The sequence below is a fragment of the Salmo salar genome, chromosome ssa04 (genome assembly GCF_905237065.1).
Source record: "Salmo salar chromosome ssa04, Ssal_v3.1, whole genome shotgun sequence".
In the NCBI taxonomy this organism is placed as follows: Eukaryota; Metazoa; Chordata; class Actinopteri; order Salmoniformes; family Salmonidae; genus Salmo; species Salmo salar.
Genome location: NC_059445.1, coordinates 60,893,574 through 60,912,581, shown reverse-complemented (window position 1 = coordinate 60,912,581; position 19,008 = coordinate 60,893,574). Strand labels below are relative to the sequence as shown.

The following is a 19,008-nucleotide window of genomic DNA, read 5'->3' as shown; positions in this document are numbered from 1 at the left end:
GCTCAATCGTTCAGGCCTTTGCGAATACTCCAAGAAAAGAAAAGAAGAAAACTTGATGAGTCATGCAAAAGAAAATGGTGAGGCCAAAACAAAGCCATGAAAAAGAAAAACACTGAAAAGAAAGTAGCATCACTCAGGGTGTGATGTGTTGGTCGTGTTAGAACGTGTCATGATTTTGTAGGATAAGCTTATCTGGGAAACGCATAGAATGTCTTATGGGGAGTAGTTTGAGAGATCTTCTGTGTAGGCGCCATTAAATACATTGCCCTCTTGTTAGACATTATGTGTACCAATCAATGAAGATGAGTGATTGGTCATGATGGTTGGTCGTGAGTATGAGAAACCTTTCATTGCCACTGTTTTCTTAGTCTTTCCCAACATCCATAACTGACCAGGGCGGAGGCCAGCGTTCACAAGAGGATTTGATTCACGGTTCCAAGATAACTGTTTCCACATGCTGCTTTTTATATCAATCAGTGATAGGCTCCAGATCTGCAGTAGATTAATTGGCAGCCAGGTATCAACATCCTTAAAAAAACTATTTTCAAAGCAGGTCTATGTCCTGTCAGCAGTCAGCACACAGCCATCTCCTCCATATCTTTCTCTCCTTCATCTCTCTTTCCCCCTTATCTCTATCTCCCTCATCGCTCTCTCTTTCATCTCTCTCCCTCTCTTTTCACATTTAGTACTGAAACAGACAGAGAAGGAGTTGGGAGTTGCTTAGCAACAGTAGATGCAATGAGTGCAATGAAAAGCTAAATCACGTTTTGCAGACCCGGGCAATTTGCCCTGCGACCCAACAATGTTTTCAATAGGGCAGATTGATATTTTCATTGGTTGAACAATGTTACATAAAAATGAGTGCTTCACATAATTTCTCATTGTCATCTGACCTCTCATGGCCATTTCAATACAGGGCTGCTGTCCATTGAAATGAAGCAATAGTCATTGGGATCATCATCTTCATCATACTGTATGTATGAATTAACAGGTTGATTTCAATACAAGAGAAAAGGTAAACGGAGCATGGCGTCCTTCAGTGAGGTTTTATGTCTATAATATAAGCAGTGGCAGGTAGTCTAGTGGTTAAGAGTATTGGACCAGTAACCGAAAGGTCGCTGGTTTGAATCCCAAACTGACTAGGTGAAAGGTCTGTCGTTCTGCCCTTGAACAAGGCAGTTAACCCCCAACAACTGCACTGTGGATGTTGATTAAGGCAGCCCCAATGCATCTTTCTGAGTCAGATGGGTTGGGTTAAATGTGGTAGACACATTTTGGATAAATACATTCAGTTGTGCAACTGGAATCCCTTTTCCCTAATTGCTCTGGATAAGAGTGTCTGCTAAATGACGTAAATGTGATATCAAGGTAGACATTCTAAGGGTTAGTACTGTGCTCCACATCTTTTGTAGATCAGCAATTCATTTCAAGGCTATGTGCCAGCATTCTGAAATGGTTTCCTTTTATACTTTCCTGATTTTTTTATGTAAGTGTGATTTTTAAAGGAGGTCACTGCAGGCTTACAGACCTCATAATAAGAAGAAATACCTCATTCTCACTAAGACACAAGTGGCAACACTTTATTTCAGCCCTCTGTTATGTCCAATGAAGGCTACCAAAGTCTGGCCCTCTACTATTTTACTTCCTGAAACTTTGGGGTAAAATTCCAAAGATGTACCCCATCCTCCAAATGGATTGAAATGTGTCAAAGCATTCCACACATAGAGATAGAACTGACTAAACACCTGATATACTTTATGTTGATGAAAATGGTCCATGGCCTGTAGAACCATGCTAGATACTGCATGTGTCCAACAGACTGGCATGTACAAATACTACATGATTCAAAATAAATACAGCAAATTTTGAGGTCCATTGTTACAAATCAAAACACAACCTTCTCAACCAAGCTTGGACATTGAAACTTTACTAATCTAAAACGTCTCTCCCAAGGGTTTCATTTAAAGACGTCCTCCAGCAATTTTTAAACTTTTATTGTTGAAAAGCGATATCCCAAGTATAAATACAGTAAATTACACACACTAAAGGGTAAAAAAACATGTTTTCATCAAAAGACTTCAAGGTGAAGGGCATTCAAAGAGTTGGTCTGATGGGAATTTCTGATGTCATCGGTCTCCCCTTTGCTTGAGGAACAATAGAGGAGCAATAGAGAACAAAAGAGCAAAGCCCCACCAATCACAATGAGGTTTACCAAATTCCACACCTCTGGAAGAGTTCTCAACTACATTTGACTGAAAGTAGTGGGGAGGGCACTTTTTACAATACGGATACACCCTATTCACTGATTCACTTGTAGTAGGGGGTCTATAGCTACCGTCTTTCTCATGGTCAAGGTGAGAAAAAGGGTGACACTTCATCACACACTGTACATCTCTCTATTGTCCAGGCATTGTCCCCCTCAGTCTTGTGTCTGGGAGGATGTGTCAACAGTCAATGCCATTTACACTGTATCATTTAGGGATGGAGGTATCCACTCATGCAGACATGATGGGAAATGCTGTGACATACAGATGTTAAATAGACCAACACAAAATAATCAGGCCATTCTTAATGTTCTTGTTCTATAACTTCCTGATCTTTCTTTGGCCCATGTTTTGGATCTAGGCTGAAACATATCAGTGAACAAAAATATTGTTGTTGGTTAATTGATTGATTGATATCCTTGAGGAAACTTTTCTCATCTTTTTTATTTATTCTCAAGTGGCACTGCCTTTGAACCCTCAAAGTATACGATTGACAGGGCCATTCCACAGTAGGCTATTATGAATTACTGAGCTGAGTGTGATTTCGATAAGCATTCATCACTGACAATATTTCTGGATAAGTGCGTCAGAGTTGCTTGGCTTCTGCACGTTTTCAGCGTTAATAAATGTTCTATTATGACAGAACTGCAACACTGTTTACATGCGGTAAAGGGCGTTGAATATGTTCCACTATGATCATTTTCCATTGCTTACTACACGCTCCTCCCACTGAGCTACACAGCGCGCAATGAAAACAGCAACAAAAAAGCTGCACTTCCTCATTGCCTAGATACACTCGTCAAGCACACACGAAGAAACAAGGCTGCGCATTGTTTTGATTTTATACTGGTCAGTGTATCTGGGAGGTACAAATACTAAAATACAGCATAGGCCTGCGCACATACAACACTGAATAGGATAATTATTCAATATCGAAAAGGAATACAATTTAACGTTACACTGTTGCTGTTTTGAAGAACAGCCGATCAATTCAACAGGTAGGTCCCTGATTTGTGTCTCTTCTCTTGTTCTTTGATCTATTCCCAGACAATGTGGCATTTGACTCTGTACTGCTTTCCTGAATAGTTTGTTTCTGTTCTACATGACATTTGCGATAATAGTTTCTGGTGGAATAATAACCAAAGGTAAATCCCATTCCATGCCTTGGGCTATGCGAAATATTATTTAAATTGGGGTAATGATTAATTTATCACTGATATTAAATATATCTTTACGAATTATTCAACATGGCTATGTCAATGGAATCACTATTGAATGTGTGGCGCTAATCTAATATGAAGGACCACCCTCCCCTACCATGAGGGGCCTTGAGTCATTTCAGGGACCGATTAAACTTGTGACCAATGAGAGAATTATGCTATTTTTCTGTCTCAGCCATTCGTGATGTCATAATGATAGTGTGTGTGAAATTGTTGGCCTAATGTAAAACATATTTTTGTGTAAGTAATTCCCCAAACTAACCAAATCAATAGCCTATTTATTCAGTAGTGTTCAGGTTGCTTTGGAAAGTGTGCCAATGCATTAGGATATTGAATTCAATGTGCAGGCTTTATTTATATAATGTAATAGCCTAACACAATTTAGGCTCTATTAAGCCATTATGTGCTCGGTATAAAATAAGACATTGTAATATACTCATATTTATACATTGCACATTTTTTTGTTGCTATTTAGGAGAACAGTGGATCTATAGGTTGCATGTGAATTCATTGTCATTGTAGAGAAACGTATTACAACCCTCAGAGACAGATACAGTATCATACAAATTTCCATTCAGTGTGATGTCATTACTGATGTGTATTAGTGTTGCTCATAAAGTTTCTCTCTGTAATTTACCTGAAGATTACTGACGTGTGACCTCAGCATGGACCAAGTGGCCCCCTTGTCCACTGGCTATCGCTCCAGCCTCAAGGTGAGACTTCACAAGGCTGTGCCACTAATACAGTAGATAAGTAGGAAAATCGCATACATCGTAGTGCTGGAGATGGAGTTGTGTATAGTACATATAGGACTACTGTATCACAACTGATACTGCAAGGCTGGATCAAAATCCTGCACACCCAATAGCTCTCCAGGACTGGAATTGGAGCACCCTTCACTTAAGGCTATTGGGGAGTTAAGAAACACGGATTCCAAATATCAGCAGAGATTTCTTTTTAAATCCTGTGTGTTGCAGCACACTTGAGTCTGCTATTCTTCTCCCCATAACTTTAACCATAAAATATTAAATGAAAGGAAAGAGGACAAAGCCAGGCATATTAAATGTGAAGATAATTGGGGAGCTGATGGAGGAGAGGCTCTCAGTCTGTCCACCTTCTCTACTGCCACTAACTCAATTAGTCCCCTTGGTAACTAGCAGGAAAAAAGGCTCTCGAGACATTGAGGACCCCGTTTGTGCCAGCCTACCTTTTCTAAGGCCAAATAAATAGACAAATCATTAAACAGTTTAAGGATAAAAAAGGATGGTGTTTTGTGGGGAGTTATTTGAATAAAAAATCATTGTGCCTTACAGTATTAGACAGGCGCACAAATGGCACTTTAGCGTACATCTTTACTATCGATGTCCTAATGATTTGTTAAGGTTTCATGTGCGGCTTGGTTGTATAACGTCATAAGAAGTCTCATCAGCATCTGTAAAGGGCTAATGCTGAAATGGGTACAGTGCAGATTCAAACAGAGCTCATCTTAAAATGGCTTGTTTTTAGCTAATAGAATTGTGAAGAAGAGCCTGGTTTGTCTAACCTGATTCGAAGAGGGGGAACGAGAGAGAGTGAAAAGGGAGCGAGAAGGATAGAGGGAGGAGGGGGTAGAGTTTTTTTTCTCAAAAAGCAGCAGCCTATGCTGTGTTATAAACCCTCAGAGCTGAACTGCTGCCAGCTGCATCAAGGGGAGTTTCTAGTTCTGCTACGGAACAGGAAGACTATGTATGGTCATCCTCTCCCAGCGGTTCAGGGCCAGGCTTAGCTGGGAGAATAAGAAAGGCCTGATGTGTTTGACTAATGATGACAGATTGGCTTTACTGAAAGGGAGTGCCCACTTACAGAGTTCTTTCTGTCATTGCTTTTGCCTGCTCTGTTATCTTTTGTCTTTTATCTCACTTTATGTGACTCCGTCTAAAGAAGTGAATAAGGTATTTCCTAAATGATTCACAGTATCTGTGGGTGATCAGGTGTTGGTCATCCGTTCAGGGCTATACTTGTCTCACCTAATATATGCAATTATGTAGACATACTGTAGAATGGGGCTTTCTCAAATCATCAGGCAAAATACATGTTTTGTGTCTTTTAATTTAAACTAACAGTATTTTGTTTTTTATGTGTTTGTCCTCCACAGCGGCAGGCAGCGTTTGACCTTTTTGAAGATCCCATGTCTCTGTTCTCGGGATACTTCCTCCCCTCAGACGATGAGCAGTCTTTTCAGGAGGTGCCCTCTGGCCTCAACTGTGTCTCACATGGTACGCCACCACCACAACCTACCAACGAGTGCCACATCACTCTAGCCCTCTACTTTACACCAAAACACTTTCATAACACCAATACCAACTAATCACCCCAGGCCAAAGTTAGACCAAACTCTATTAGGAAGATTATTTGCGAGACATGAGGTGACAAAGTTAACAATGTAGTTAAACTGATTGCTGGTATACAAACTGTTTTAATTAATGATTAACAGAAAAACAGGTGTTTATTCGTGGTTAACAATTATCCATAACCCAAACTTTGTTAATCAATCTATCATCCTGTTCCATGGCAGCTAGCCCATTTAAACTGTCTGAACCCTACTTAGATTTTTTTTAAGGCCCAATGCAGCTGGGTTTTTTTTTCAATCTCAATATTAAATCATTACTGGGTAACAATTAGGTACCTTACTGTGATTGTTTTGAATTAAAATTAAAGAAAAATAGCTTCTTTGCAAAGAGCAATTTCTCAAGCAAGAATTTAGCTGGGAGTGGTCTGAGTGGGGAGGGGAAAACTGAAAACTAGCTTTTATTGGCAGAGAGGTTTGGACCTCTTTCTTATTGGTCTATTAACTAATTAAACACCTTGTGATGTCACCAGGCATGCCAAAACTCCATCCTACCTAAACAGACTGACATTTTAGGCAGTCTTTTCAAACAGCTCTTGCACTAAAAGTGCACCGTCATCAGTTTCAAAATTTCACAGTATTATTCTAACCTCATGGTGTGTAAATGTATATAAAACACAGGGAAATCATGGTTTTGGCTGCACTGGGCCTTTAAATTTAACTTTATTTTTGAGTTTGTATATGTATGAGTAGTGTTTTAAAGCTGTTGTTAGTGTGCACAAAACAGAGTAGTGTACAGTCAATTTGGAGCTGGATCAACTATGAACAGTATTAGGCAGTGGCATACTGTACACTGTTCATTCTTGTTCGCATTGACAGACCTGCCTATTGTGTTGAGATCACACCAACTTGTGGTTTGTGTTGTGCAATAGAGGTTATTATACAGATAGAACTCATTGTTCTTACAGCATTGACAGTAAACCCTGCTCATATATGTGTTATCACACACGTAGGCACAAAGGAAATGCGCGTTTTGGACTGATTTGGGTCTTTAAACAATTATGACACTGTTAAAGCAATGTTATTACATAAGAAAGGTCTAGAAAGGTTGATTAATAAGGTAATCAAACATTTGTTTTTGTAAACTCTCCAGACATGGGCCCTTGCTCTGTTCCACTTTTGACCCCGTGCAGTAAGGCAGTGATGAGTCAGGCCTTGAAGGACAGCTTCAGTGGCTTCTCCAAGGTTCAACGCTGCTGTGGCATCTCCAACAGTGAGTCACTTTCTACACCTGCTCAATCTCATTGCCCTCCCTTTTTCTTAATTTCTATTGAAATGTTTTCTACAAGGATAACAATTTGCTCATTTCCTAGCTAATTTTGAACTGGATTGGAGGTCAGTCATTTTTGCCTCATTTCGAAAGCTTTGCACTCAGTCCAGCTTCCACAATAGATTAGCTCCTGATTCTTACTCGTTAACACCATGTTTGTATGACATTTTCCCACTTGTTGAGTGTTTAAGTAATTTATTTTCTTCCCCTCTTTAAAGGACAGGTTCACCATTTTTAACCAAATCTCTATTTTTGATGTAAATAGCATGTTATAGAAGTGTCCAGACACTTTTTTTGTGATTTCACTTGGTTTGGAGAAAGAGAGCCCCCCACCAGCAATAGATTTCCTCATGGCTCATTCTGCAGTATGGGGGCCACAGATAAACATGAACAAAGGCTCCAAAAACACCCAAATATGTCCTTTTAGAAATGCATAGTGATGCAGGTCTTTAGATGTTGTACACATGAAATTGTGTAATTCTGAACTTTATCCGCAACTTTATATTCCATTTTATTGGACTCGGGCGATACTTTTTACGATACTTTTCCACGTGTCTCATTTCTCGTGTCACCACAATGGGAACCAAAAAATATATAAATGCTCGCATACAGAAAAGTATCGCCCATTTCGAAAATGACTTATTTGTTCATGTTTATCCATACTGCAGAACAAGCAATAATGAAGTCTATTGCTGGTGGGGTAAGTTTCTCAAAACCAAGTGAAATCGAAAAAACTGTGTCTGGACTCTTCTATAACATGCCATTTACATAAAAAAAATTAGATTTGGTAAAACATTTTGCCTGTCCCTTAATCATTAAAAAGTAAGCCTAGTTAATCAAGACAAAGACTGGTGTATTTTGGTGAGGTTTCCATGGAATTGTGCATTAACGTTTTAGTAATTTAAAATGACTGTATATTAAGCCATATCTTTTTTCTTTCTCGCTTTCACAGACCCCCATAAGTGGACCAAGCAGCATGTGATGCAGTGGCTCCACTGGGCAGCCAGTGAGTTCAGCCTGGCCAACGTCCACTTCTTTAAGTTTGACATGAACGGCCAGGAGCTGTGTGACCTGGGCAAGGAGAGCTTCCTGGACCTGGCCCCAGACTTTGTGGGCGACATCCTGTGGGAGCACCTGGACCAGATGATGAAAGGTAACCGTGGAACTTTTTAGTCAGATGGTGTTTGTGTGGAAGGAAGATGGGGGAAAGAATAGGTGGAGTCATTAGTTCTTTTTGTATTCGGGTGGAAATGGTTTCTTTATTCTGTTGAATTACTGTATCCTTTGGCTAAATGATACATGCTAAAATCAAATAACAGTATTTCTGACGGTTCCTGACTTTATCCTCCGTTTTCTTCCAGAATGTCAAGAGAGAGAAGAATCCAAAAGCCTCAGCAGTGTTGTGCCCTCAGTAACCAACTGGATGAGCTCTGTCGGTGAGCGTCCATTAGAAAAACAAACTAAGCACCAGAGGGTTCAAATCCAAGTAAACATCAGATAGACAAAACAGTTTGACTTCAGCTTCATTTGAACAGAAGCCTTAAAGGCCCAATTCAGCCATTTAAAAAAATCTCAATATGAAATATTTTCTGGCTAACAATTAAGTACTTTACTGTGATTGTTTTCAATTAAAATGGTCAAAAAGAAACTGTCTGGGAGTGGTCTGAGTTGGGAAGGGAAAGAGCGAGAGGTTAGAAACTCTTTCTTATTGGCCTATTAACTAATTTACTGTCTAGTGATATCACTATTCCAACCTCAGTGTGGAAATATATATAAAACATAGAAAAATCACACTTTTGACTGCACTGGGCCTTTAGGCTGTCCAAAGAGGTCTCTGAGGGGTGGGTGTGATGAGATGAGCTAAGTGGGCATATGTTCTTCTCTACAGGCTTCAGTCTGGAGGTGACCCAGTGTGCCCTGCAGGTGCCTGACAACAGCGGTAGTCTGCTGAGAGAACTGTTTGAGACTGCGGACAAGACTACCCTGCTGACCCGAGATCAGGAGTTCTCCATGTTCTCTAAGCCCCAGCTGAGCACGGTCAACGTCAGCTACATCAGGAGCAACCCAGACGCAGGGCAACTCTGCAAAGCCTGTGAGTAGGCACTGTTGTCTAGAAGCTATTAATCAATGTTAATTAATTAGTGTTCATTTTCCAAGGGAACACATGTAAGCGATTCCCAACAGATATTTGAATTCAGTGATAGTTCCTTAACGTGATTCAGTTTCAGTTGAACTAACCATCTCTGTGCTTTGTTTATCCACAGTCTCGTCCCAGGACCAGAGTTTGTGTTCATTGGAGAGCATGGACAGCTTTGAGGGGCCAGAGTCCATGCTGCAATCCTGGGGTAGCCAGTCTTCCCTGGCGGACAACCAGAGGGTGCCGTCCAACGACAGCTTTGAGGAAGAGTGCAACAGCAGCACTCTGAGCCTGGGGAATCAGGGCCTATCCTTCAAGGACTACGTCCAGGAGAGGAACGAGCCTGTGGAACTGGGAAAGCCTGTCATACCTGCTGCCGTGCTGGCTGGCTTCACTGGTGAGTTTATAAACCCGCTGACACAGTCAAACCCAGCTCATCTTGTATGAAATACTATCTATCTCTCTGTCAACCCCAGTTTCAACCAGTTCAAAACAGCACACTATAGTTGTGTATACACAAATTATGCCTTTTGATCGCCGTCTGACTCCTATGCCTCTTTTTTCCTCTCAACAGGAAGCGGTCCTATCCAGCTGTGGCAGTTCCTGCTGGAGCTCCTGACTGATAAGAGTTGTCAGACCATCATCAGCTGGACGGGAGACGGCTGGGAGTTCAAACTCACTGACCCAGATGAGGTGAGTGTCAATTGGCCTCATACAATATGTGTATATCAGTTTGTGGAGGAGATAGCCACAAGGGTTTACAGTAGTGGTGTACCGAGTACTCTGACAAAAAGAGTATCGCAACGGATATGGAGAATTTTCAGAATGCGATTATGACAAGTATTTTTTGTAATTCAAATAGTAATTGTCAGCTGCCAGCACGCATCTCTCTGTCCCTCAAACATTGTGAAGCCCTTTCTGCTCTAAATAACTAGTGGCTAGTTCTTATATCTGTAAGAAACAAGCGGGGTATCGTTTGAGCCTGCTGTAACGATTGGATTAGAAAAAGCCGTTCTCCCTCTGCTCTTATTTCCCCAGACAGACATACGCGGGGCTCCGTCTCTCTCACTCATCTCAGGGCACATTACACCACTTCTACAAACATTGTGTGTGAATCAGAATTGCTAGTGATTGTTGTTCTAGCTATCAATCTAGTTATATTTTCTGTCGACTTTGCTGAGGACATATGTTTGTTTTTGTCTGTGTACTTACTGAGTAGCTTAAATAAATATCCTCACACTTGTGTGATAGGCTTTACCTGCATTTAAACCACACTTCTGGGTCTTCCGATTACGAGTATCAAGTGTGATAAAATGGATACAATTACAAATACGATTGAGATTGGCAACACCGCTAGTTTACAGGACTAAAAAAGTCTTCAACACAAGAGCCATCAGAAGACATCAAGATGTAGTGTAAGACTGTTTTGCATTGGTGTTTATCATTCTCTCCTTCCTCCTCCAGGTGGCTAGACGCTGGGGCCGCAGGAAGAACAAGCCCAAGATGAACTACGAGAAGCTGAGCCGTGGCCTGCGATACTACTACGACAAGAACATCATCCACAAGACCTCGGGCAAGCGATACGTCTACCGCTTCGTCTGCGACCTGCAGAATCTTCTGGGCTACTCGGCCGAAGAGCTCCACATCATGCTAGGGGTCCAGCCTGACACTGAGGATTGAACCAACTGGTGTTTTATCGAAAGGGAAGGGGTTGGAGATCTAGCCAGTGGGGTCTCACTACCCCAACTTAGCAAAAGTTGCTAATGGTACAGGCCATCTGAAAGTAATTTCTGGTCATTGAACAGGTGGCACTGATTGATGTCCACTGATAGTGGCTACACAGGTGGGCAGACAGTGAGCATCTCTAATTTGGAGAGGCAGCTCATGTCTCGGCTCTTGTGCCATCAATGTTCATTGTTGTGCAAGCTTTGGTTGAGAGGGGTGCCAGTATTTAAATCAAGCATTCCCTCTGGGTGAAAGTGTTATTGTGGAAGTTGTAATGGATCAGCTCTGTATCCATCTGCAAAGTGGAGAGCTGTTAATTGCGCAGATGACAATGGTGATCAATGTAACATAGATGATTTTTTCATTCTTGCCTTATTCTCAGCAAGTATGGTGTTTATGGAGTCTGAACAGTGGACATTTAGACTTACTGTGAATGATCTTGAGGTTACCAAACAAGAATGGTTTTGAGGTGGCGGCTCCAGCGCCTTAAATAGGAGTTTTGATGGAAAATGTATTCATGATTTTATGGAATAGCTAAGATTGCCTTTACTGTTGTGCTTACTAATGCATTGTCCTGCTGACCAGCTTGCAGCGCAACTGGAATACCAGTCATTGTGGCTATTGCATTTCTCCTCTATCAAAAAGGAAATAATTTAATTGTTGTTCTGTAAATATGAATATTTTGTCATGTTTGGTGAGTTATACACAATTCACATGTGAATATGGCTTTAAAGGTTGAATGTAACGGTGTAGCAGCTATCATAATGTATTTTTGTAGCAGGTTTATCAGGGATAAATTTGTGAATTGATTGTTTATTTATTTTTATGTGACCAAAGCGACATGTGGATGTATATGGTTTATTCTAAACTATAGTTGCATTTTGTTGTATGTTTTTATATTCTGTACCAAAGTCCCTGTGTATATATTACATTGGTACTACTGTACTTGTTATAAATACGATGAATATTCACTGTGTATTTACTGAAGAAGATAAAGCAGCCTTTTTCAAGTTGTTGTACAGATGACAGACACAAAAATTGCATAATTTTGGCATGGGTACGATCTTATTCCTTCCTAGCCCATGTGTGTTTGTGCTGTTCTCTTAATCATTTTAGTCGTCTTCTATTAATTGATATTGTATAACACAATGAAAAGTAAGATCATCTTGAGAATTCTGTTGTCGAAATCTTAATAATATAGAACATTTTGAACTGACAGGTGAAGCAACAGGGTTATTGTACATTATTTTATAATAGAATGTTGGTCTTGCTACAACATCCAAGCTCTGAATATATAATTGGCAGCGTGACATGCTGTGCTGTTTGCTGTAACTAAAGATGTGCATGTCATCGGCATGCCAAAGACCTGTGTAACTTATTCATCATAATGACTTTACTTAAATTACTTTGTCAGCATTTCAGTGTTTTTTAAATGGAAAATGGCTTTGACATTTTAATAAAAGCTTTATTTTTATATGGTATTATGTTTCTTTTATTGACTTTTGGTAGTTTAATATAAGGAGGGGTAGCTAATTAAAGAGCCATGGGTTTTAAAGAACACTTAGTTGAGTACCAAAATGTGTGTGAGTTTCTTAAGCCAATAGGATAAAAATCTGTCACACCAAGAATTAAGAAGTAATTTTTTTTAAATTGCCAAAGTACTGTTTTTTTTTCTTTGTTACTCTGTGTTAAATCTATTGTCAATCCACAGCTAGTCTCAATGCACACTAACCCATTGAACATTTTATCTTAGCGGATGCTACTTCCATCCCCAGCACCTTTGCCATTTACAAAAATGCCATGCAATGTACGGTATGAATCTCTCACCAGTGCATAGTCTTATGAAATGCATTGCTTCATAGTGTATGTGTGCAGGATTTTTTAAAATATAGATATTTTTTAATTTATTTAACCTTCATTTAACTAGGCAAGTCAGTTAAGAACAAATTCTTATTTACAATGACGGCCTACACCGGCCAAACCCAGACGACGCTGGGTCAATTGTGCGCCACCCTATGGGACTCCCAATCACGTCCGGTTGTGATACAGCCTGGATTCAAACCAGGGTGTCTGTAGTGACGCCTCTAGCACTGAGATGCAGGGCCTTAGACACTGCGCCACTCTAGCCCAACAATGATCAAACACCTACTGTATGTAAGCCCATGGATAAGCTTAGGAAGGTTAGAATTTTTGTTGTGAAGCTCGCAATGTTCAAGGCTGGGGAATGACACACTTTATTGTATTTATGCACTATAATCATGTTGTCTTTTGTATATCATTATCAGTCATTTATAGCTAAATGATCATTACATTTACATTTACGTCATTTAGCAGACGCTCTTATCTAGAGCGACTTACAAATTGGTGCATTCACCATATGATATCCAGTGGAACAACCACTTTACAATAGTACATCTATATCTTAGAAGGATTACTTTATCCTATCCTAGGTATTCCTTAAAGAGGTGGGGTTTCAGGTGTCTCCGGAAGGTGGTGATTGACTCCGCTGTCCTGGCGTCATGAGGGAGCTTGTTCCACCATTGGGGTGCCAGAGCAGCGAACAGTTTTGACTGGGCTGAGCGGGAACTGTGCTTCCGCAGAGGTAGGGGGGCCAGCAGGCCAGAGGTGGGCATGGTTCGGGAGAAGATGCGGGAAGAGAACTGTGCAGGTGAGCTAACTGTTTACCACTGCATCATACATCAGGAATCACTGTGTGCCAAAGCCCTAAAGATGGAACATGTTATGACCACAGTAACACAGGTAGTTAACTTTATAAGAGCCAAAGGTCTGAATCACCGCCAGTTTAAATTTTTTCTAGAGGAGTGTGGTTCGGAATACGCAGACGTGCCGTATCACACAGAGGTGAGATGGCTAAGCAGAGGAAAAGTACTGAACAGATGTTTCGAGCTGCGTGAGGAAATATGTCAATTCCTGGAAACCAAAGGGAAGGATACAGCAGAGCTCCGGGAGCAAAAGTTTCTGTGTGAGCTGGCCTTTCTCTGTGACATCTCGAGCCATCTCGATGCGCTGAACCTGCAGCTTCCGGGGGGGGGGGCGCATCATCACAGACATGTATGCTGCAGTGAGGGCCTTTAAAACTAAACTGTGCCTGTGGGAGAATCAGATGCTGCAAGGAAACCCTTGCCATTTTCCCTGCTGCCAAACCATAAAAGCGCAGATCTCTACCGCCGTGTTCCCATGCGCACAGTTTGCTGAAAAACTCAGTGTTCTCGCCGCTGAGTTTAGCCGGCGATTTGCCGACTTCGATGTCCAGAAATGTAGGTTTGAACTGCTTAGTAATCCCTTCGCAGTTGATGTGGAAAATGCACCAACCAACATCCAAATGGAGCTGATTGAACTCCAGTGCAACGACACGCTGAAGTCAAAGTATGATGCTGTGGGCGCCGCACAGTTTCCACGGTTCATCCCTGACACAATGCCTCAGCACCCAAGCTGCTCAGATGCTCTCCATGTTCGGCAGCACTTATCTATGCGAGCAACTTTTCTCCTCGATGAAGATGACCAAAACAACTCACAGGAGACGTCTGACTGATGAACACCTTCGCTCGATACTGAGGATTTCTTCAGCTCAGAGCCTGAGCCCAGACATTGATGAACTAGCATCCAAGAAGAGATGCCAGGTATCTGGCTTGGGCACATCAGATTAGATCAGTGTGCAATAATTAACGTTTTCTTTGTGCACTTTTTCTTGCTACAAGGCATGGGCTTGAATGGTTGATTGATTTATTATCATTTTATTTGTAAAATTATTAGCCAGTGGAAAAAGTTTATTTTGGTATTTAAATCAGATGGCTGCAAATAGAAAAGAGGCATACGATTTTTATTTAAATTGTATTTATTTAATAAATGAATGCCATTGATGTGTTTTTTCATTTGAAATTCGATTTTGCATGTCTCCACTATTAAATTATATATTGTATGGTAATAAGCGATGCTTGTTCCATATTCAATGTTAAAGCAAAACTTGTTTGGGTCCATATTAAAAGGTTCATTTGTTCAATGTTGTCCCGCGACTTTGTTCAGGTTTTACATTTTGGCCCACTGGGTATTTGAGTTTGACACCCCTGTTGTAGAGCATGAACCTACAGGATCGAGTCACCGCCTTGATGTTAGTGGAGAACGACAGGGTGTTGTCCAGGGTCACGCCAAGGCTCTTAGCACTCTGGGAGGAGGACACAATGGAGTTATCAACCGTGATGGCGAGATCATGGAACGGGAAGTCCTTCCCCGGGAGGAAGAGCAGCTCCATCTTGCCGAGGTTCAGCTTGAGGTGGTGATCCGTCATCCACACTGATATGTCTGCCAGACATGCAGAGATGCGATTCGCCACCTGGTTATCAGAAGGGGGAAAGGAGAAGATTAATTGTGTGTCGTCTGCGTAGCAATGATAGGAGAGAACATGTGAGGATATGACAGAGCCAAGTGACTTGGTGTATAGCGAGAATAGGAGAGGGCCTAGAACTGAGCCCTGGGGGACACCAGTGGTGAGAGCACGTGGTGCAGAGACGGATTCTCGCCACGCCACCTGGTAGGAGCGACCTGTCAGGTAGGACGCAATCCAAGAGTGAGCCGCGCCAGAGATGCCCAACTCGGAGAGGGTGGAGAGGAAGATCTGATGGTTCACAGTATCAAAGGCAGCAGATAGGTCTAGAAGGATGAGAGCAGAGGAGAGAGAGTTAGCTTTAGCAGTGCGGAGAGCCTCCGTGACACAGAGAAGAGCAGTCTCAGTTGAATGACCAGACTTGAAACCTGACTGATTTGGATCAAGAAGGTCATTCTGAGAGAGATAGCAAGAGAGCTGGCCAAGGACAGCACGCTCAAGAGTTTTGGAGACAAAAGAAAGAAGGGATACTGGTCTGTAGTTGTTGACATTGGAGGGATCGAGTGTTGGTTTTTTGAGAAGGGGTGCAACTCTCGCTCTCTTGAAGACGGAAGGGACGTAGCCAGCGGTCAAGGATGAGTTGATGAGCGAGGTGAGGTAAGGGAGAAGGTCTTCGGAAATGGTCTGGAGAATAGAGGAGGGGATAGGGTCATGCGGGCAGGTTGTTAGGCGGCCGGCCGTTACAAGTCGCAAGATTTCATCTGGAGAGAGAGGGGAGAAAGAGGTCAAAGCATAGGGTAGGGCAATGTGAGCAGCACCAGCGGTGTCGTTTGACTTAACAAACGAGGATCGGATGTGGTCAACCTTCTTTTCAAAATGGTTGACGAAGTAATCCGCAGAGGGAGGAGGGGGGAGGGGGAGGAGGATTCAGGAGGGAGGAGAAGGTGGCAAAGAGCTTCCTAGGGTTAGAGGCAGATGCTTGGATTTTAGAGTGGTAGAAAGTGGCTTTAGCAGCAGAAACAGAGGAAGAAAATGTAGAGAGGAGGAAGTGAAAAGATGCCAGGTCCGCAGGGAGGCTAGTTTTCCTCCATTTCCGCTCGGCTGCCCGGAGCCCTGTTCTGTGAGCTCGCAATGAGTCGTCAAGCCATGGAATAGGAGGGGAGGACCGAGTCGGCCGGCCGGGAGGATAGGGGACATAGAGAGTCAAAGGATGCAGAAGGGAGGAGAGGAGGGTTGAGGAGGCAGAATCAGGAGATTGGTTGGAGAAGGATTGAGCAGAGGGAAGAGATGATAGGATGGAAGAGGAGAGAGTAGCAGGAGAGAGAGAGCGAAGGTTGCGACGGTGCAATACCATCTGAGTTGGGGCAGAGTGAGTAGTGTTGGAGGAGAGCGAGAGGGAAAAGGATACAAGGTAGAGGTCGGAGACTTGGAGGGGAGTTGCAGTGAGATTAGTAGAAGAACAGCATCTAGTAAAGATGAGGTCAAGCGTATTGCCTGCCTTGTGAGTAGGGGGGACGGTGAGAGGGTGAGGTCAAAGAGGAGAGGAGTGGAAAGAAGGAGGCAGAGAGAAATTAGTCAAAGGTAGACGTAGGGAGGTTAAAGTCACCCAGAACTGAGAGGGGTGAGCCATCCTCAGGAAAGGAACTTATCAAGGCGTCAAGCTCATTGATGAACTCTCCAAGGGAACCTGAAGGGCGATAAATGATAAGGATGTTAAGCTTGAATGGGCTAGTGACTGTGACAGCATGGAATTCAAAGGAGGAGATAGACAGATGGGTCAGGGGAGAAAGAGAGAATGTCCACTTTGGAGAGATGTGGATTCCAGTGCCACCACCCCACTGACCAGATGTTCTCGGGGTATGCGAGAACATGTGGTCAGACAAGGAGAGAGCAGTAGGAGTAGCAGTGTTTTCTGTGGTAATCCATGTTTCCGTCAGCGCCAAGAAGTCGAGGGACTGGAGGGTAGCATAGGCTGAGATGAACTCTGCCTTGTTGGCCGCAGATCGGCAGTTCCAGAGGCTGCCGGAGACCTGGAACTCCACGTGGGTCGTGCGTGCTGGGACCACCAGGTTAGAGTGGCAGCAGCCACGCGGTGTGAAGCGTTTGTATTGCCTGTGCAGAGAGGAGAGAACAGGGATAGACAGACACATAGTTGACAGGCTACAGGAGAGGCTACGCTAATGCAAAGGAGATTGGCATGAAAATTAACTAAACAACTGGGGAAGCGAGAGAGCAGGGCCTCCCTCACTAACCATTCACTGAAACACTCAAATATAACTTTTCCAACTTCCACTTTAGAAATTATAATTGATGTAAACTACAGTGGTTCAATGTTTCGAGGAATCGGCTCAAACTTAGTTTATTCAGCTAGATAACTTGGTACAGTATTCTTCCGTGAAACCCACCCAGTGCACCGTATCCTATGACGCCGTAGCTAACTAGCATGCTAGCATCCAATAACACACGGTTAGCACCAATACTTGGTTACAACAAACTACCAATGGATCATTCGTGTCCGTGTCTAGTTCCTTTCATAACGCAGAAGTAATTAAACATTGGCTAGCTAATACAAAGTCAGTCCTGCTAGCTACACAAGTGGACTACACATCTCGAATGTTCAAAAAGTTAAGCTTACGTTGCAAAAATCTTATTGACTAAAAATGATACAGTACTGCTAGCTGGTAGAGTTGTTGACTTTGTTTGAAAATGTAGCTGGCTAGCTAACCTCGATAGTTACTCTGTACTACGCCTTTATCTTTGATACAAAGACAACTATGTAGCTAGCTAACATTACACTAATCAAATCGTTCCGTTGTAATGTATTTAGTTTCTACAGTACTGCTAGTTGGTAAAGTTGGCTAGCTAGCAGTGGCTGTGGTGTTCACTTTGTTTGGAAAACGGCGTCGCTGCGAACGAATACAGCTGGCTAGCTAACCTTGTTAGTTTCTCAGAGCTACATCTTTATTTTTGATACAAAGACAGCAAAGACAACTATGTAGCTAGCTAACATTACACTAATCAAATCGTTCCGTTGTAATGTAATGAAATGTAATATTACCCGCCGAGCGAGGTACAGCACGACTATTCACTCCAGCATCCGGTTTGTATGAGCCATATACAATATGATCAATATGTGTAGTTTTAGGGCCGCCATAACCGTTTTAAAATTATAGAAGAAAAAACATGTGTGGAACTGTTGACAGAAGACGGGACGGCATTTCTGAATTTGAGTCCGTTTCTGCCGTAACATGGACTCTTAATAATTCCTGAAACAAGCAAAGGAATCTTCAGTTGCCTAAGCAACGCACCCCACAATGCAGCAGCAGCTCACTTTGTATATGGCTTCAATAGCTGCAGGAGCGGAGGAGAGGAGAAAATGTGCACTAAAAAACCAAATTTTAACAGTTATTAGTATGGTGACCGTGGCCATTTGGCTGGCCAATTAACATCATCCAAAATTCCTTAATCATCACAGCCCTATGCGTTGATGCACTGTAATCTATTGACCCAGGCAAAAACACCCACGTAAAAAGGATACATTCCAAAGGGAAGGTGCTTAACAATGGAGGAATTCAGATAAAGGGAAGGTGCATAATGATGGAGGAATTCAGATATGACGTAATTGTTATAAGTACTACCCACAGTGTTTTTAAACTACGGTGTG

The 19,008-nt window shown here is 42.2% G+C and overlaps 1 protein-coding gene across 1 annotated transcript; it reads left to right on the top strand.

The window, feature by feature from the left end:
* The first annotated feature begins 3,063 nt into the window (after positions 1-3,063).
* On the top strand, positions 3,064-12,476 carry ets2 (v-ets avian erythroblastosis virus E26 oncogene homolog 2). The gene is given in 10 exon segments (NM_001140089.1): positions 3,064-3,262; positions 4,128-4,197; positions 5,619-5,739; positions 6,964-7,083; positions 8,093-8,293; positions 8,502-8,576; positions 9,029-9,232; positions 9,405-9,674; positions 9,852-9,970; positions 10,742-12,476. Coding segments are annotated over 9 exon segments (1,374 nt in total). The 5' UTR covers positions 3,064-3,262; positions 4,128-4,149; the 3' UTR covers positions 10,958-12,476.
* The last annotated feature ends 6,532 nt before the right edge of the window (positions 12,477-19,008 follow it).